The sequence below is a fragment of the Drosophila erecta genome, unplaced genomic scaffold (genome assembly GCF_003286155.1).
Source record: "Drosophila erecta strain 14021-0224.00,06,07 unplaced genomic scaffold, DereRS2 tig00000000-arrow-pilon, whole genome shotgun sequence".
NCBI lineage: Eukaryota > Metazoa > Arthropoda > Insecta > Diptera > Drosophilidae > Drosophila > Drosophila erecta.
Window position 1 is genome coordinate 28,256,997 of NW_020825194.1, and position 17,651 is coordinate 28,274,647.

Here is a 17,651-nt window from a genome sequence, read left to right on the forward strand (position 1 = left end):
AATAGGTACCCACATAAGCACACCATCAACGTATTGGTAAATAGCTAAATCAACTTTCTTGAACTGATCGCTTGATTCGTTGTTATGAGGCAGCCTCATATAAAGCGTCTCGGTACGCGGTGCATACAACCATTTGATAAAAATGTAATTTCAGATCCGCCGTTAGTGCAATAGGGAAATGCACACTCTCCAATCGACAAACCGACGAAAAAGTTTCCAGATAATTAACGCGGAACTTCTGCGAGCACCCCTTTGCCACCAGTCGTGCCTTGAAGCGGCTTATGCGGCCGTTCTTTTCGCGCTTTACATTGAAAACCCACTTGCATCCAATGGCTGGCTGATCCATCCGCAATCTGCTAAGTGTGATTGGCAACTAGTGAATTGTACTATCTCTGCATGGCTTTACGCCACTGTGGCGTGACTGAAATTGAAACCTTTTCCCAAACAAGAGCGCTCAGTCTTTGGACGTCCAGGTTTTCCTATCCGGATCATTTTGGGTCGACCAGGTCCTTGCAGCTCAACTTGATTCATCTCCTGTACATCCGGTACTTCCATATCTTTGTCTTCAGCACTCTCGTAGTGAACGGAGCTCACACTAGAACTACTGTCGTCGAATGATCTATCGGAAACGTTTTCTGCAGTGTCAGGTTCGACCTGCTGACGAGGTTCCTATACATCAATTGACACTGAATCGCCGTTTAAAGGTACACCATGGTGTTCGCCAAACAGGACGTCTCGTTTCTCCACCACTTGTCGAGCCGCAGCATCATGCATCAGAACAACTTGAGATGACTAACTCGTGGATTCTTACCGGTCAACGCTATTAACTCCGCTGGTAGATGATCGGTTTTGTAAATAAACCGCTGTGCTTACAGCTTCAGCCCACAGGTCATCTAGTCCCGCGTGGACCATAAGGCACCTTGAGATCTCCACCAGCATCCGATTAGCTCTTTCGCAACTCAACAGCATATGATCGATCATCGATAGAATATATTGACAAATATTCATCGAATATTGACAAATTCTCTTCCAGTATGGCTCCGCAGACAGTTAAGCTTTTTGCCTGTTTGCCTTTCAAACAGCCTCTTAAACTCGATCAACTTTATCAGCACATTGTTCTGTCCACGTAGAAAGTATACAAAAACTTTCCTGGATTTGTGGTCGATAAAGGTGAGAAAATACTTGGAGTCTCCCAGAGATTGCGTAGGAAAAGGTCCACAGACGTCTGCATGAATTAATTCCAATAAGTACTTAGCTCGGTTATTTGTCCCAGTTGGAAAAGGCTGAGGATGGATTTTGCTAACCAAATACGCCTTGCATTTAATGTTTGTTGATACAGAAATATTGCCTACTCCTTAAACCATCCCTTTGGATATCATCTTTTTCATGCTAGAGAAATTTAAGTGACCAATTCTGTTGTGCAGCAAAATTCCATCTACAGTTGTCATCGCAAAACACTTACTACATAGGCTCGCTTTCAAAGAAGTACAGGTTGCCAATCTTATTGGCTTTCACGATGCATTCTCCGTCTTGCATCACTTGGGCATTCTGTATATAAAAAATCTCTTTGCATCTGTTCTGCACAGCACTGTCCACTGACATGAAATTTCCTGTCATCTTCTGTACGAACATTTTGAGCGAGAGCGTGCACGAGCCTGTTTGAATCTTGACGTCCCCTTTTCCTTCTGCTTGCAGGAAACTAGCATCGGCCAGTCCGATCCGTTCAGTGTGCTTCTCCAATTTTATAAAGAGTTTTTTTTCTTAACACATGTGGCTCGCTGCGCCACTGTCTAAGCACCACACTGATCTCCTTAAGTTGCTGACGTTACTAGATTTAGCAAACTACTTTGGCGGCTCGCCGTGTATTTTATCATCTTTTTGCCATCCTTCACTCACAATTGAGCACTGTGCTTTTATGTGGCTTCTTTCACCACACTTGTCAGACAATGTCTTTACGTTTCTTCTGTTTCGTGAATGAAAATGGCTTCTGTGCTGCGACGTATGCAATCGCTTCGCTCTTCTGCAATTGCCTTTCTCTCACCCTCCTCTTTAAACTTTATGGCGAGAACATCGAAATAACGCAACTGATCTCGTACACTGGAATACCCTTTATTAATTTGTAAATTTTCTTATCTGAAAAGTGACCTTGATCTGAATGATTTTCCTGAGCGATGAAAGAACCAAAAACACCTTGTTCGGATCCTTAAACAATCCGACTTTCACTACATAGAAATCTGTATATCCGTAAACAATATTTTTAGCACCTTCGAGACGAACATTTTTGGGAAATCGGTAGAATTTTACAAGACTAAAAAAAAAAAGAAGAAATATCGTAACATTTTTCAAAAGTGTGGCCGTTTTTGGGCGTTAGAGTTGGGGTCGCAACATTCGGAAACAAACTTGCGCTGCGTCTATTTTTCTGCAAGAGAAAAAAATTCTCAACTTCTAGCTTTTGTAGTTACTGAGATTGAGGCGTTTATACGGACGGACATACGGACATGTCCAGTTCAACTCGGTCATTGATCCTAATCAAGAATATATATACTTTATATGTTTGGAGACGCTTCCTTCTGCCTGTTACATACTTTTCAACGACTAACGGGTTTAAAAAAACTCATTACATCTCTGCATTCTTTTACATAAGCTCTAGGATTCGTCCATATTCCAGAACCATTGCATATCGTAATTCGTCAGCGATTGGCTCAGAATGGTCTGCTTCCAGACTTGTGACTCGGAGAATAAAAGATAGAGATATTTTAAAGAGGACCCGTTGCATCCTGCCACATAGATAATTTAAAATCCAATTTAGAAATCAACAGAGAAACCTAATAAATCAAGTTTCCTAACCAAAAGTGAATGATTAATATACTCAAATGATTTACTAAAGTAAGTGTAGATGACACTCCTCAGATACCATTTTCAAAAAGCTTAGGGATAGCCGACAATTTAGAAATTCCTCAGTAATTGCTTGCATCCAATTTGTTACCTTTTTATGGCGAGGGTTCACGAACGACTCATTCCATATATGGGGGAACTGTGAAGATTCCAGACAGTTTTAGTAGAGGCTTGCACAAGGCTTCCGCACAGAACTTAAGCATACAGCCAGGAATTCTGTCGGGACCTGGCCAATAGACAGGCTTAAGACGCTGTCGTTAAGCAGTGAGCTTTCGTTTACAGTGGGAAAAAATATTAAATTCGACTTTGATACCGCGAAATGGAACTCACAACATTTTAAATATTTCTGTAACACTGATCATTAAGCACGGTAAAACTTAATCGAGCACTTAAATATTTAGAAAACATAGACTGAGAACCGGTATCTTAAAATTTTGAATAATGTCTGGATTTTACATTACTTAGGTTTGTCAACTCTTTATTAAGCCAAGGAGGTTTGTTGGATATATACGTGTAGTATAATATAAGTTTGTCAAATATCTCCCTTCCGCCTTTTTGTCTTTTGAATTTCGTTATTTCGCTATGTACAAAGCAGAGCTCGTATCTGGCAATACTATATATAATTTGAAGGGTCTTGACATAGCCTACAAAACGACGCTATGCATGATTAGTTTGGATATCGCGTTCAACAGTTATAGACGTGTAAACATGGAGTTCACTAACGCCGAAATTCGCGCTATTTTAAAGTTTTCCTTCGTTAAAGGCAAATCCGCTAGAGAAACGTTCCGTGAGATTAATGGTGTTTTGGGGGATGGTACTCTATCACTTCGAACCGCGGAGGAATGGTTTCGACGATTCAGAGCCGGTGAAAACGACACCATGGATAAGCCAGCCGGCGGAAGACCTGTGACGACAAATACCGATCAAATCATGGAATACATCGAGTTAGACCGGCATGTGGCATCTCGTGACATCGCCCAGGAGATGGGAGTTAGTCACCAAACCATTTTAAACCATCTGCAGAAGGCTGGATACAAAAAAAAGCTTGATGTTTGGGTGCCGCATGATTTGACGCAAAAAAACCTTCTGGACCGAATCAACGCCTGCGATATGCTGCTGAAACGGAACGAACTCGACCCATTCTTGAAGCGGATGGTGACTGGCGACGAAAAATGGATCACATACGACAATATCAAGCGAAAACGGTCGTGGTCGAAGGCCGGTGAATCGTCCCAAACAGTGGCCAAGCCGGGATTGACGGCCAGGAAGGTTTTGCTGTGTGTTTGGTGGGATTGGAAGGGAATCATCCACTATGAGCTGCTCCCATATGGCCAGACGCTTAATTCTACCATCTACTGCGAACAACTGGACCGCTTGAAGCAGGCGATCGACCAGAAGCGTCCAGAATTGGCCAACAGGAAGAGTGTAGTGTTCCACCAGGACAACCCCAGACCACACACTTCGTTGATGACTCGTCAGAAGCTACGGGAGCTCGGATGGGAGGTTTTATCGCATCCATCATATAGCCCGGACATAGCGCCAAGTGATTACCACCTGTTCCTGTCCATGGGGAATGCCCTTGGTGGTGTAAAGTTGAACTCAAAAGAGGCTTGTGAAAAGTGGCTGTCCGAGTTCTTCGCAAATAAGGAGGGGGGCTTCTACGAGGGAGGTATTATGAAGTTGCCGTCTAGATGGAAACAGATTATCGAACAAAACGGCGCATAAATCCGATCCGAACTAAATCCTAAAGCTAAATCCGATCACTGTAACACTTTTTATAAAGCATTGAATAAAGAGCAAAAAGGCGGATATTTGACAACCTATTATATCGGAACAAAAGAGTTAAGAAATGATTTGATTGCGGTATAAATATTTATGGTATCCGCATGCAGAAGTAAAAATCGGACCAATTAAAGCCAGATACAAAATTATTAAGCCTCAGAAAGTTTGCTTTCCGAAAACAATGAATTCGTCTGGTTGACTACTCTGATTTCTCTTTTATTGCGGTACCTGTGTCGATTATCACCTCATGTTGGATGATATTGATCTTCAGGTTGAGTAAGAGGTGCTACTCTGAACAGAAACATACTTTCAGGACTTGTTATAAGAAATATTTCCAATAATCAATCAAGAGAGTTTCGAATAGAATTAACTTGCGACAACGATAGGTCGAGCAAGCCGTCAATAAAGTCGTGCTGTGTGAAAAAGAATATTCTATTTTTCTTCTATAGCGGAGAATAGCGGACAAATGGATTTAGATATTCTGGGAATTCAGAAGACGGCGGATTGTGACAGGTTTTCGCATATGAATTCTACGTTACGGGACTTATCGACCGCCATTAAGACTCCACCTCCCAGCCTGGAGGGACAGTCGTGTCTGTATATTGTGTACATACCTGGGAAAACTTCAGAGTTAAGTATCTCTGGCTTTAACGAAGCCTCTATGAACACAATTATATGGGATGCAAAGGAAAGGCTATCAGAATACAATTTAGTTAGCTTGCTACGCAAGCGTCTTATACTTTATTAGCAGATAGTAAGACTAGCTGTTAGTTTTTTTTTTAAGAATAGGAAGAATTAGAAGAGGAGGTAGTGGTCTGGCCACGTGATGTAAGTTTAATTCCCACTGGCCCTGTTTTCCCATTCGAACTCTTTCGCTACCTTACTATCTGGCCAAAAATCAGCAGAACATATAGTCGAAAACAGCTTATTAGGTACAGTTGTCTTGAAAGATGAAATGTCCCTAGCGTAAGAAAAATTAAATTGTTCCACTTTTGTGTTATCGGATTTTGTTTTGTCTTGTATTTAAGACAATACATCAAATGATGTTTGATCACGGAAAAACCGAGAAACGAAGGGCCAGCACCGGTAATCCGCACACAATATTCCTTTGTGGTGGTAAACTAATCGGGACAGGTGGAATCACTGGTTGCGAAACCAGTGCAGACAAATAGGAATCTCTAGGAATCCCAAATTTTACTCCCCCTACAACGAATTAATCGGATTGCTCCGAATCTTTTTTAGCTGCCGAGACTAGCAACATTTGGAATTTGCTGCGATCGACAACTGATAAGTAAATAGAGCACAAAGATTAATAAAACAAAAGGTTTAACTTACATATTTGTTTTAGACAGTCCACAAATCGAAAGAAATTTACTCGCGAAGCGTACGTAGTTTTAATAGTAATGTGTGCATAAATAAATTATTAAAAACCACAGTTTTTTGACAAAAGCAAAAATAAATTCGGTGCACAGAATAATCGATCTCTCTGGAAACGCTGTCTCTGGAATCTGCTTGATTCTAATCTCATCTTTCTAGCATTTATAGTTCCACAGATCTCGACGTTCATACGAACGGGCGGACAGACGGGCGGAGAGACGGACATGGCCAGTTCGACTCGGCTCTTGATCCTGATCAAGAATACATATACTTTATGTGGTCGGAAACGTTTCCTTCTGCCTGTTGCATACTTTTCAACGAATCTAGTATACCCTTTCACCATAGACATTAGAATATGTAATTCTAATTTGAATGTCTTTGCTTTTACTTTACGAGTAACGAGTATAAAAATAGACAAAATCCAAAGGAAAAGAAACTATTGTAGCTATAACAACATAGTTAAAAGATTTATATCGCTATTGGGGAGTTGAAAATAAAGAAAAGACGATATCGAGTCTGAAATCCGTTAAAATAAATTTATTAAAACTACAAAAATTTGTTAAGATGCGCGATACATTGTGTCAATTCTATTCAAGGGGTATACCACCTTAGGAGATGAAGGAGTAATAGCTCGCTACATGTATCTGGGGAACAAATTGATCCTGATGAAATATGTATATAAATATTTTATATGGTCGGAAACGTGCCCTTCTGCTTGTTACATACTTTTAAACGAATAACAAGTGAAATAACTAGGAATGATTTCTATATGGATGACCTACTGACTGGAGCTTATTCGGTAGAAGAAGCAAATAAATGAATAACATTAATTTCACAAGAATTGCAGAAAGATGGCTTCAACTTAGGCAAATGGATTTCCAACAATTTAAAAATATTAATAACTGTGAAGGACACAGAGAATAATAAGGTTGTCAACATTATCGAAAATGAATGTGTTCAAACTTTAGGACTGAAATTGGTACCTCAAAATCATTTATTTAAATTTAACGTAAATTGTATTGACTCAAAACATATAAGTAGATAGCTTTGTGCTATGATGGTTAACACCAGTTACTATTTTAGGAAAACTTTATATTCAAAAACTTTAGATAAATAAAAGTGAATTGAATCCAAAATTATCTATTAATGATAATAATTATTAAGAAAAATATAAAGAAAATGTAATTTTAGATTCCCAATTTAGTTAGAGAAAATCCGAATGCCAAGTTGGATTAATTCAAACAGTTCTTCTGTCATACAGATTCACGGATTTGCTGACGCCTCCGAAAAAGCATATGCTGCAGTGTTAATAATATATAATGTTAATATATATAATGTTATATAATGTTATATAATAGCTGGCAATATTAGAGTCAATTCTATAAAAAATAGAAAGATTATTCCCAAACTGAAGCTGTATGCAGCTCATTAGAGAATTAATCCAAAGAGTAAATGGATCAATTGACAATGCGATGGAGATCTATACTTGGAGTTATTTTATTTAATAGCGGTCAAGGTAAGATTAAATTAATTTATTATTAGTTTATTAGAATTTCTATTAATTTATTAGAATAAGAACGGATGACATTCGGAAATTAACATATATATGTACTATATGGAATCATGTGAAATCAGAGAATAATCCAGCAGTTTTGGCATATAGAGGAGTGGATTTTTACCAGTTGAGCAACTTTAATCTTCGGTGAAAAGGTCCCAAATGGCTAGCTGAACCAAAAGATCTTTGGCCTCAGAAGCAGTCGGTAGAAAAACCTGTCTTAATACATACGTTATTAAATGAGGAAATAAACGATCTGATTTTCAAATTAATATAAGGTATTCCAGCGTAGAAAAGAGTATACAAGCAAAATATGAAGTTTACCCATTTACTCTTATAGTAAAGGAGATAATAATAGCTGAAAGGGTTGTTATTAGGAAACAAGAAGAATACCAATTCGAGCAAGAGATAAAGGCCCTAATAAACAACAAAGAAATTAAGGCATATAATAAAATGTCATTGAATCCATTTTTTGACAGGGATCGAATTCCGAGAGTGGGGGGAAGGCTGCAAAACTCAAATGCAGAATTTTCTAGACGAAAAAAAAACTCAGAAAATTATTGCTAGACGAGTGAAATGTGCCAGATAACAGAACAGGAGCTGTCAGAATATTAGATCAATTATTAGAATTATTTTATGCAATTTAAGAAAATTTACCTATTGCAACTGAGCTGGAGAAGGATAGTATAGATTGGCATTTTATTTCCCCTTCGGAGGAATTGGGGAGGTGGGGTTAAGTCAGTGAAATACCATTTAAAGCGTATAATCGGCGATAATACGAAGAAATCTCAACTATTTTATGTAAAATAGAAGCATATACATAGTTTAAACTCAAGGCAATTATACACTATAGTTAATGAGAAGGACCAACCAGAAGTTTTTTTTATTGAAATAGTCAAACCGATGGAAGGTGAAAGAATCGGAAATTTGGATAGGTGGAGACTAATCAAAAATATAAGGAAAGATTTTTGGGTACAATGAAAAAAGGAATGAGCAAATGAATAAATGGGAATGAAAGAATTTATATTATTATTGCAGTATGTGGCTATGGGTGGCACGATGGGTGGCTAAAGTAAAGGATTTACACAAGATACATTGTTAAAATTTGAAATTATGCTAGCCCTGAGCCAAAAAGACGAACTAGATCGTAATTATTGAGCTTTGTATTGAGCTGTCAATTTTCTAGCGCATAACCTAAAAATATAACGCAGTAAGACCTCAGCAATATATTTTGATCCTCTATGAGATGTGGAGATTGTTAGTACTTCTTGGAATTTTGTGATCTATTATAAAATGATCCATATTTTAAAATAATAACGACAGGTAATGGAGATGAGAATGGTTTGCGAAAGGCTTCATAGCTTTCATGGCTATGTAGTCTAGTGTTAGATAATATGCAATGTCAGTTATCGGAACTTAAAGAAACAATTAATTGTTTATGATGCAGTCTACGTCCAGAACCAAGCGCGGTATAACATGACAGAGAGCAAGAAGAAAAGAATAATAGAAGAAAATATAAAGAATTTATTAGATAATCAGAACAGCCTTGATAAACTAATTCAAAAAGAAACATCAGGTGTTCTTTCAACTAATAATTAATTAAAAAGAACAACCGAAGACGTTAACGCAAATTTTCGGAGTTGACAACATGACAGAAGGTCTTATTTTTAATTGATAAAATTGTTTATGATTACGAGACCGCTGCACTCCTTTGTCCAAGAAGCCGAAAAATTTGAGCAGTAATTATAAGTATAATGATTGATAATAATGACGGTAGGCTAAATACAAACATTCCTATGTAAAATCAAATTAAAATGGGAAATTTTAAAAATTCTGCAAAGTCTTACAGAGAATCTAGAAATTTCAAGAAAACGGTCAATCTATAGATTGGCAGAATTACCGAAAAGAAAAAGTACGCTGCGGAATTTTATTAACAACTGAAATTAATGAAAGGAGAAACAAAACAAAATATAATGCCAGAGTCGAGTTCCCCAACTATCAGATACCCGTTACTTAGCCAGTGCGAACGAGAAAATTTTAATTTCTTGGAATATCAATAGGGAATTGGGGAAAAAAATATAATAAACTTAAACAAATCGTAAAATTTTTTTAATTGGTCTCGACGTTCATACGGACAGACTCGGCTATTTTTCCTGATCAAGAATAAATATACTTTATATGACCGGAAACGCTTCTGCCTGTTACATACTTTTCAACGAATCTAGTACACCCTAAATCCCGAATCTTTCTACACCATATTCGTTAGTCTGAGATCACTATATAGACTCAGAATAGTTGTATACTTATACATGCGTGCATTGCTCCTAGAGTTTAGTAATACAGCGTTTCTATTTTCAACAGTTGGCCCTGAAATCCTGCGAATGATATTTTCTGTGAGATTCTGCCTCTAAAGCTAAATAAGCACCGAATTGTATCTTCAAATCAGTAGTCGACTCTAAAAGTTACTGGATAGAGTTGGAAAAGAAGAGCAGTTGGTTATTTTAAGGTTCCTGTGAATTCCAAAGTGCGACTGTATTGTACAGGCTCTCAAATTGAGTTGTTTGATTTGACTCAGCAAGGAGTTGTAATATTAATAATATATTTTATACGGAAATGTGCTGTGTAGCGGCGACTGAAGGCAATTTAGAATCGCCTGAAGGTATGCTTTGCTCGATAAATGATTCAAAGCCGAACTTCTTAGCTTTAGTAGTTATTAGTAAGCCTTGATCAATATCGAAATCATCTGTACCAGAGCAGCTCTGGAAAGCTTGGTTTCTGAACATGGCGCACTAAACAGCTGCCGGATATTTCCATCTATACCATCGAATCATTCGAATCAAAACTGCGCGGCAGACGTGCCACCAGCTGGCCACTGTCCCCAATCCCGACTGCAAAGGTCTAACAGTCGCCACCGCCGGCGCCGGCTAAGGAGAAACTACACTTTTGCAACACGCCAGCGATTGCGCTTCCTCGCGCTTATGGCTGTCAACAAACAAGATAGAGTGCTATAGTCGAGTATCCCGACTATCAGATACCCGTTACTCAGCCAGTGAAGTGCAAACGAGAAATTTCAAAATTTGTTTTTTTTTTACAGTGAAATTTAATAATTTTAAACTACTTGGCATCCCGAAGAAGGTGACTAAGGAATGTGGAATGACGCTAAGCTGTGCTCATTGGGGTGCGCGGTACTTTTTAATTTTTGCAACAAACACAACAGCGCCCACAAAAATTTAGTTTGAAAAATTATATGTAATTCACAGAAGAAGGCGTTTCCGACCATTAAAAATATATATGTTTTTGATAAGGATGAATAGCCGAGTCGATCTGGCGATGTCCGTGCGTCTGTCCGTATGAACACCTCAAACTCAGGAATTATAAAAGCTAGATGTTGAGATTAAGGAGGCAGCTTCCAGAGGCATATACGCGGCATTTAAAAATTAAAAAAATTATTTTTTTGTTATATATTTTATAAATTTCTATTGATTTGCCAAAAAAAAAATACGTTTTTCCACGCCCAATCTAACGCCCACAAGCTGCCTACACTTTTGAAAATTAAAGACATTTTTTTTGTCCAATTGCTACCGATACTCCAGAAAATGTTGAAATTTCTCGTTCGCACTTCCACTAACTGAGAAACGGGATAGTCGGGGAACTCGACTATAAAATTCTATTTTTTTTCAATTTATAGCAATATGCTAAAAAAAAAGGGATGTAAAGGGTATCTGATTGTCGAGGAACTCTACTGCAGCGTTATATCATGCTTTTTTTAATGTTTCCTTAAAAGAACCAAAAACAATTATCCCCGTCTATTTGCTTAGTTTCCCAGGAGGTCGTCTCCATACGAGTATATGGTGTGGGCCAAATCATCATTTAAGGCCGTTATGTGACTGATTGAGACAACCTTAGGCATTAGTTGGATCAGCATACATTTGTTCAAGATGGATCCCACACAATTTGTCAATCGCTCCAAAAACTCGATCGCCGTGCTTCAAAACCCGTCCATGACATCGTGCCAGGTGATGAATCGTGGATTTATGCGTATGTGACCACCTAAAGTAAGCAGCAGTCGACTGTATGGGTGTTTCAGGATGGATCAAATTCAACAAAAGTTGCATACGCACGAAGCACTTCCAAGCAAATGATCACCTGTTTGTTTCGAAAAAACAGGACATGTCGCAGTTGTACCACTAGACGCAGAACAATCAATTCTGAGGTGTGACCCTTCTTCTAGTTGTCTTCCAAGAAATCAGGAAAACCAACCGCCGAAGCGGGATCACTCTTCATCAGGACAGTGCGAGCTTCCATACATTGGCGCAAACCACTGCATTTTTGAGCACGCAAAACTTCTATTTGATGAGTCATTCGCTGTACAGTCCAGACATGGCACCGAATGACTACTTTTTATTCCGGTACGTAAAAGAAAAAAATGAGAGGTCAACGTTTTTCGACCTCAAGAAGCGAGTAATGCTTTCAGTATGCATGATTTGGAGATAGCTCTATCAGAGTGGCAAAAGTGTTTCGATACAAGGCTCAAGCGCATGTAAAAGCTTAAAGTTATAAATCATATTCTTAATGGAATATTTTGAAATATAATAAAGCGAATATCAATGATTAATATTTATTTTTGTTCCCTATTCCCGAAATATAACCCTTCGTAATACTTAACATATATAGACTCCATAAAAAACCAAATAAAGTAAAAAATATATTAACTAAGATATAACGTATATAACGTATTCATTTGACAAACTTTCGGATACCATGAAATTTTTCTACTTTATTTTACGTTTTACAATTTAAGTTTATTTATTTTTTTACATCTTATCTGTACTGAGTACCTGGGTGACCAGCTCAACTCTTCTACTCTTCTACCTGATCAAATATATATACTTCTTACCGAATCTTGTATACCCTTTGCTCTACGAGTGTCGGGTATAATATGAGACCTATTATAAAATAAAGTCCATTATCGTAATACTGTCTATGTTATCCTTATGCAATACTTAAAAAAATATGAGAATAAAAAGGGGTTTTGATGACAAAACAAGAGAAAACCCTATAGTCAAGTTCCCCGACTATCAAATAACCGTTACTCAGCTTGTGGAAGTGCAAAAGTAAAATTTAAACATTTTTCAGGAATCAAAAATATTAAAATTAAAAAAAAAAACAGTTTTAGTCGGTTTGTGGACGTTAGATTTGGAGTGGCCACATTTGGAAACAAACTTGCGATGTGTCTATGTCTATGGATGCCTAACCCCAACATTCGAGATGTTATATTTCCTGAGATCGAGGTGCTTATACGAACAGAAGGACATGGCTAGATCGACTCGGCTAAAGATCGTGATCAAGAATATATGTATATACTTTATATAAATACTTTATATATATAAACTCTACTTTCCACCTGTCACATACTTTTTAACGAACCTACCACTTTACTCTACGGGTATATTAGCTAATTAATACTTTTAAAAAAATTTACTTGTTGCGGAAATCCCAGAACTAAGTAAAAAAATATTTTTAGTTTTAAAGAAAAGTTTTTATATAGTTTTTTTAATTAGTTTTTTTTTTATTTTAAATTAATCGTATAAAATGTAGAATTAATACTTATAGGGGGATAAGAGACAACAGAAACCAGTTTACTTATTATGTAAACTTATTCTACATATAGTTTTTTGATTATTTTAATCTATTATATATTTTATAGATAGCATAATTGAGTGGTTTTCTTAACCGTATGCAAATTTATTAACATGGCGTTATGCATTAATTATGAGTTCATTATTTTCCATTTGTCAATTTACGAATTTCATATACATATACCTGTTATATTTTTATATTTATTGACTAGAATCTTAATTGTACCTAAATACAGGTAATTAATTGCGTTCTTTTGAAAACTTTGGACATCCGGAAATTTTTTGATATTTCCAGGATTAATTTATATATATATACCTGTTCCTGTAATTTCGGGGTTGCTTTTATTCAAACAATATTAACGGCTGTACTATTTATTTACAATTTAGTAGGCAAAGGTTACTTCCCAATGTTTTGGTATATTGTACAGCTAATTTACACTTAAATGCTAATAAGAAAGGCACTTGATATTAAAAGTAAAACTTTAAAACAAACAGCACGACTAAATAAAACATATTTACAAATATTTTATTGATATTAAACTGGAGTTTGAATGCAACTATACAGGAGCATACTATGGTACTCGTGTATGCTCCTAACTTATTATACAAAGATTACCCTCTTTATGTAATTCTATATTCAGGTTTTCCTACTGCGCAGGGCCTACGACTGATCATACCACCTTTCTGCTGTAAGTACTGCTGTCCTTTTGTGCTACTACGCAAATTTCATTCAAGTGGGCCGTTAAGGAGTCGGGGTTTTAATCAGGACATTGAAGCACCTTAGAATCGAAAAAACGGTGCAACCCTACAATTTGTTTTAAATAAGCTTATGCTCTTTTCTTTCCGTACTGCACATTTTTTAACTTTCATCACACAATTATTCACCGGTGGATTCTTGTCTTCAAATTGTATTAATGTTTTTTTTTTTCATATTTATTGGTATTAATGCATGATTGAAATGCGGAAGACTCACACTAGTGTATACAAACTGGTCATTGTATGAGTTTGCCGGCCCCTCTCGGCTGACGGAAGACAACCTATTAATTTAACAAAGATTTTTTCCGTTTTTAGTACCATATAATTTATTTATTAGATACACGCAGCTGCCAATATTTCTTCCATGTTGAAAACAACAGTGTGCTTGATAAGATCCATTTCACTCAGAATCTGGATTTGGCTGGGATTTTAAAACACCTTTTGCTGGTTGGATAGAACTGGCTTTGTTGCTTAGTCCGAAATTCTGCAACCTAGGGAAACTTGGGAATGCCGACGTCAATGGCTAAGAGCGTCAATACCATTTTTAAAGCTTGCTCGATCTAACTCCTCCCCTGTATTTTGAGTACTGGAAATCGAGGGCGCCACTTCTAAAGCAGGGGTGTACACAAACGGGTCACAGTCCAGTGTGCCGTGTCATCCGTAATAGAACTGCGACCCAACAGCTACTCCGGTGGAGAGAGTCCGCGGTGCGGTGCCATCATATGAGAGCTGTGGCTGCAAAATGGGTGGCTTAACACGCCGCAGTGTTGATGTGCCCGGAACACATATAGCCCCATGGTCCTGAGGACTTACAGTCATAGCCCCCGACGAAATTACCGGTCCCGCTTGTGGGGGGTGCTCTGGCGTGCTCCCGGACAGTAAGTTTAACGGGCTGGGCGTGTTATTCGCCCGCTGAATTACACCCATGCTCTCGGCGTTTATGATGTACCCGCTTCTGATTGTTGGAGCAGTTGTGTAGTGGGTGATAGGGATCATAGTGCCTTAGAGGGAGAACGAAATTGGAACATCTGAAACATGGGTCGGTTGGGTTACATACCTAAGGAACTGCTACTAGGTGCAGAAGCTCCAATCACAATAGCCGACGTCAGGATCCCCGCCATCGGACCCTGACCGCCTAAGCTCGCCATACTTGTAGTCACAAAAGGTCCCGGTGTTATGCCAATAAGGTCGGGTGATTGACGAGTCGAAACCATTGGCGTTTTTTCCATTTGCCCGGCGACTGACCCTGGGTTACACGCTGAGACCAGCTGGTTGGAGGGGAGATCGGCGTACAGACTGCTGGTTGGTGCGTAAGTCAAGTAGTTCTGTACGGCAAAAGATAGAACAGTGAATTTATTCAGAGGACTTAGGTACTTACCTCTTTCTGAGACAAGCTGGGTAAAGGGAGTGTAGCTTTTAGATCGATTTCAGCGTCTATTTCGGAAATGGTGTCATTAAAGCTGCTTGGAACGGTTGTTTCCTCAACTGCTTGTCTCCTCCCTTTTGCCAAAGAACTGGAGTGCGTTTCCGTGATCAGACGGCGTTTTTGAAGCACTATCCTAGTCCCGAAAATTACTATGCAAATTAGCACTCCGAGGGACCCCAGAACAAGAAGATAAAAATAGAGACGTTCTTGGTCCTCTATTGAAAAACGAATTTTGCTTCATTTTAGTATTTTTTCTATTGAGCTCGACGACTGAATTTTATTAAATCGATGTCTTACCCTCTAGACTTAAGTCAGCACTGTGCGTCATGACGTGATTCACGCCACTTCCATCACCTTCAACAACCATAGAAATGTTTGTTATGTTCTGATTGTTCGCAGAATTAACGCTGAATCTAAACCCTAGCGATCTGGTTCCGTTTCGGCGTACTGTCGTGGTCGTATTGCTGAACAGCTTGGGTATCGCCTCGGACTCCTTATAAATCAGCTCATCGTCGTAGAGGTCATTCAGATCACCTTCAAAATCCTCAGATTCGTCAGCCTCCACTTCCGACGCCTTGTTTTCTTTAAGAACTTGCTTTGGCACTATAGATTAGTGTAATATGGGTCAAAGTTTTAAAAGCCATGTGCATTAATTTATCGACTTTCGCTTGCAACTTACCGCACGTATAGACAACTTTCAAGTACATTCGAGAATTTGGTTGGCAAGGGCTTCCAAAAGTATTTGCGTCGGCTGCCAGGTTGCATCGACGTCTACCATGGCAAATTTGCATTACAGTCTCCGTGGCATATGAAGCGAGACAAGCTATTGAAAGGAAAATGAAGTGGCCATAATGCGTCAATGTTTTATATCTGCGTCACGAATAGTCACAGATTCAATTTTAAAAATTCGAAATTTTGTTTTTTAGGTATATTTGTTAAGAAATTGTTAAATGTTTTAATAAACCTAATAAAACCTAAGACCTTAGACCTAAGACCTATTGATTCTGATCAAGAATATGGTCGGAAACGCTTCCGTCTGCTGAATATACTTTTCAACGAATCTCTACGAGTAAGGGGTATAAAAAGTATAGCGTTTGTTTGCGATTGAAATTAACTCTGTTTTTGGGACTCCAAAAAAAGCTGATCCACACTCAATTATTTGACGGACCATTGAAATATATAAGGTTTTATTTATATATACACATTTAGTTCATTTAGTCCAGAAGAACGACAAAAACGTCAACAAGAGTTATTCTATTTAACGAGTACCCACTTTGGGTGAAAGCCGAGTGTGGTCCGTTAACAAGACAAAACGTCATCAGTACTATAATTAAATTAAAATACTAATTAATGTAAGCTATCATGGTACCGTTGTTGAAAACGGTTTAAATCAGATTGTAAGTCCAAATGACAACAAATGTCCTTATTTATACTGCATGCATAATTTACTATAATGTGCAGACAATTTTTAAGGAGAAGCTTTCGTGTCCTCCCAGTCAAATAAATTAAGGATAATTTTAAGTAAATAAGTTAAGCAGTAACTAGAGTAATTTCCCTAATGGACAATAAATGTACTTACTTTCTTCGCGAACTCCTTGCGGCTGGGGACACTGAATGCTCTCGTACTCTGTTCTTCCAAAGCTTGCACTATATACGGCTATACGGGAGTATGGATTGCACTCTAGTTGTGCTACATCATTGTGGCAAGCAACCTTACTTCGGAACTCATCTAGAATACGTAAATAAATATACAATTCTTGTAAAATAAATTAGATAATCTAAAAAACAACAGAGAACGCTATAGTCGAGTTCCTCAACTATCAGATACGAGTTCCTAACGAGTTCCTCAACTATCAGATACCAGTTACTCAGCTAGTGGAAGTGCGAACGAGAAATTTAAACATTTTCTGGAATATCGAAAGAAAATGGGAAAAAAATAATAAAATGAAAATAAAAACGTTACAGTTTTTGGCGGTTTGTGGGCGTGGAAAAAAGTATTTTGGCAAGTCTATAGAAATTTGTCAGATATATTTATTAAAAAATGAAAAAATATCACATTTTGATATTACAACATATTAAGAGTGGGCGTGACAAAAAGTTCTTTGGCAAATCTGTACATATTTACAAAATATATAAAAAAATGATAAAATATCACATTTTTCAAAAGTGACAGTTTTGTGCGGTTTGTGGGCGTTAGAGTGGTCGTGACAACATTATAACT

The 17,651-nt window shown here is 37.8% G+C and overlaps 1 protein-coding gene across 3 annotated transcripts in view; it reads right to left on the minus strand.

Moving 5' to 3' along the window:
• Positions 1–13,540: 13,540 nt before the first annotated feature.
• Positions 13,541–17,651, minus strand: part of LOC6552012 — a 29,282-nt gene continuing 25,171 nt past the window's right edge. For all 3 annotated transcript variants that reach the window (XM_015154028.2, XM_026978899.1, XM_001978741.3), the window contains 6 exons: positions 17,010–17,159; positions 16,110–16,253; positions 15,728–16,033; positions 15,383–15,645; positions 15,062–15,329; positions 13,541–15,005 (listed from right to left, as the gene is read on the minus strand). In XM_015154028.2, the coding sequence (XP_015009514.1) occupies positions 14,659–15,005; positions 15,062–15,329; positions 15,383–15,645; positions 15,728–16,033; positions 16,110–16,253; positions 17,010–17,159 (1,478 nt within the window). In that variant the 3' untranslated portion in view covers positions 13,541–14,658. The remainder of the gene's footprint in view (positions 15,006–15,061; positions 15,330–15,382; positions 15,646–15,727; positions 16,034–16,109; positions 16,254–17,009; positions 17,160–17,651) is intronic.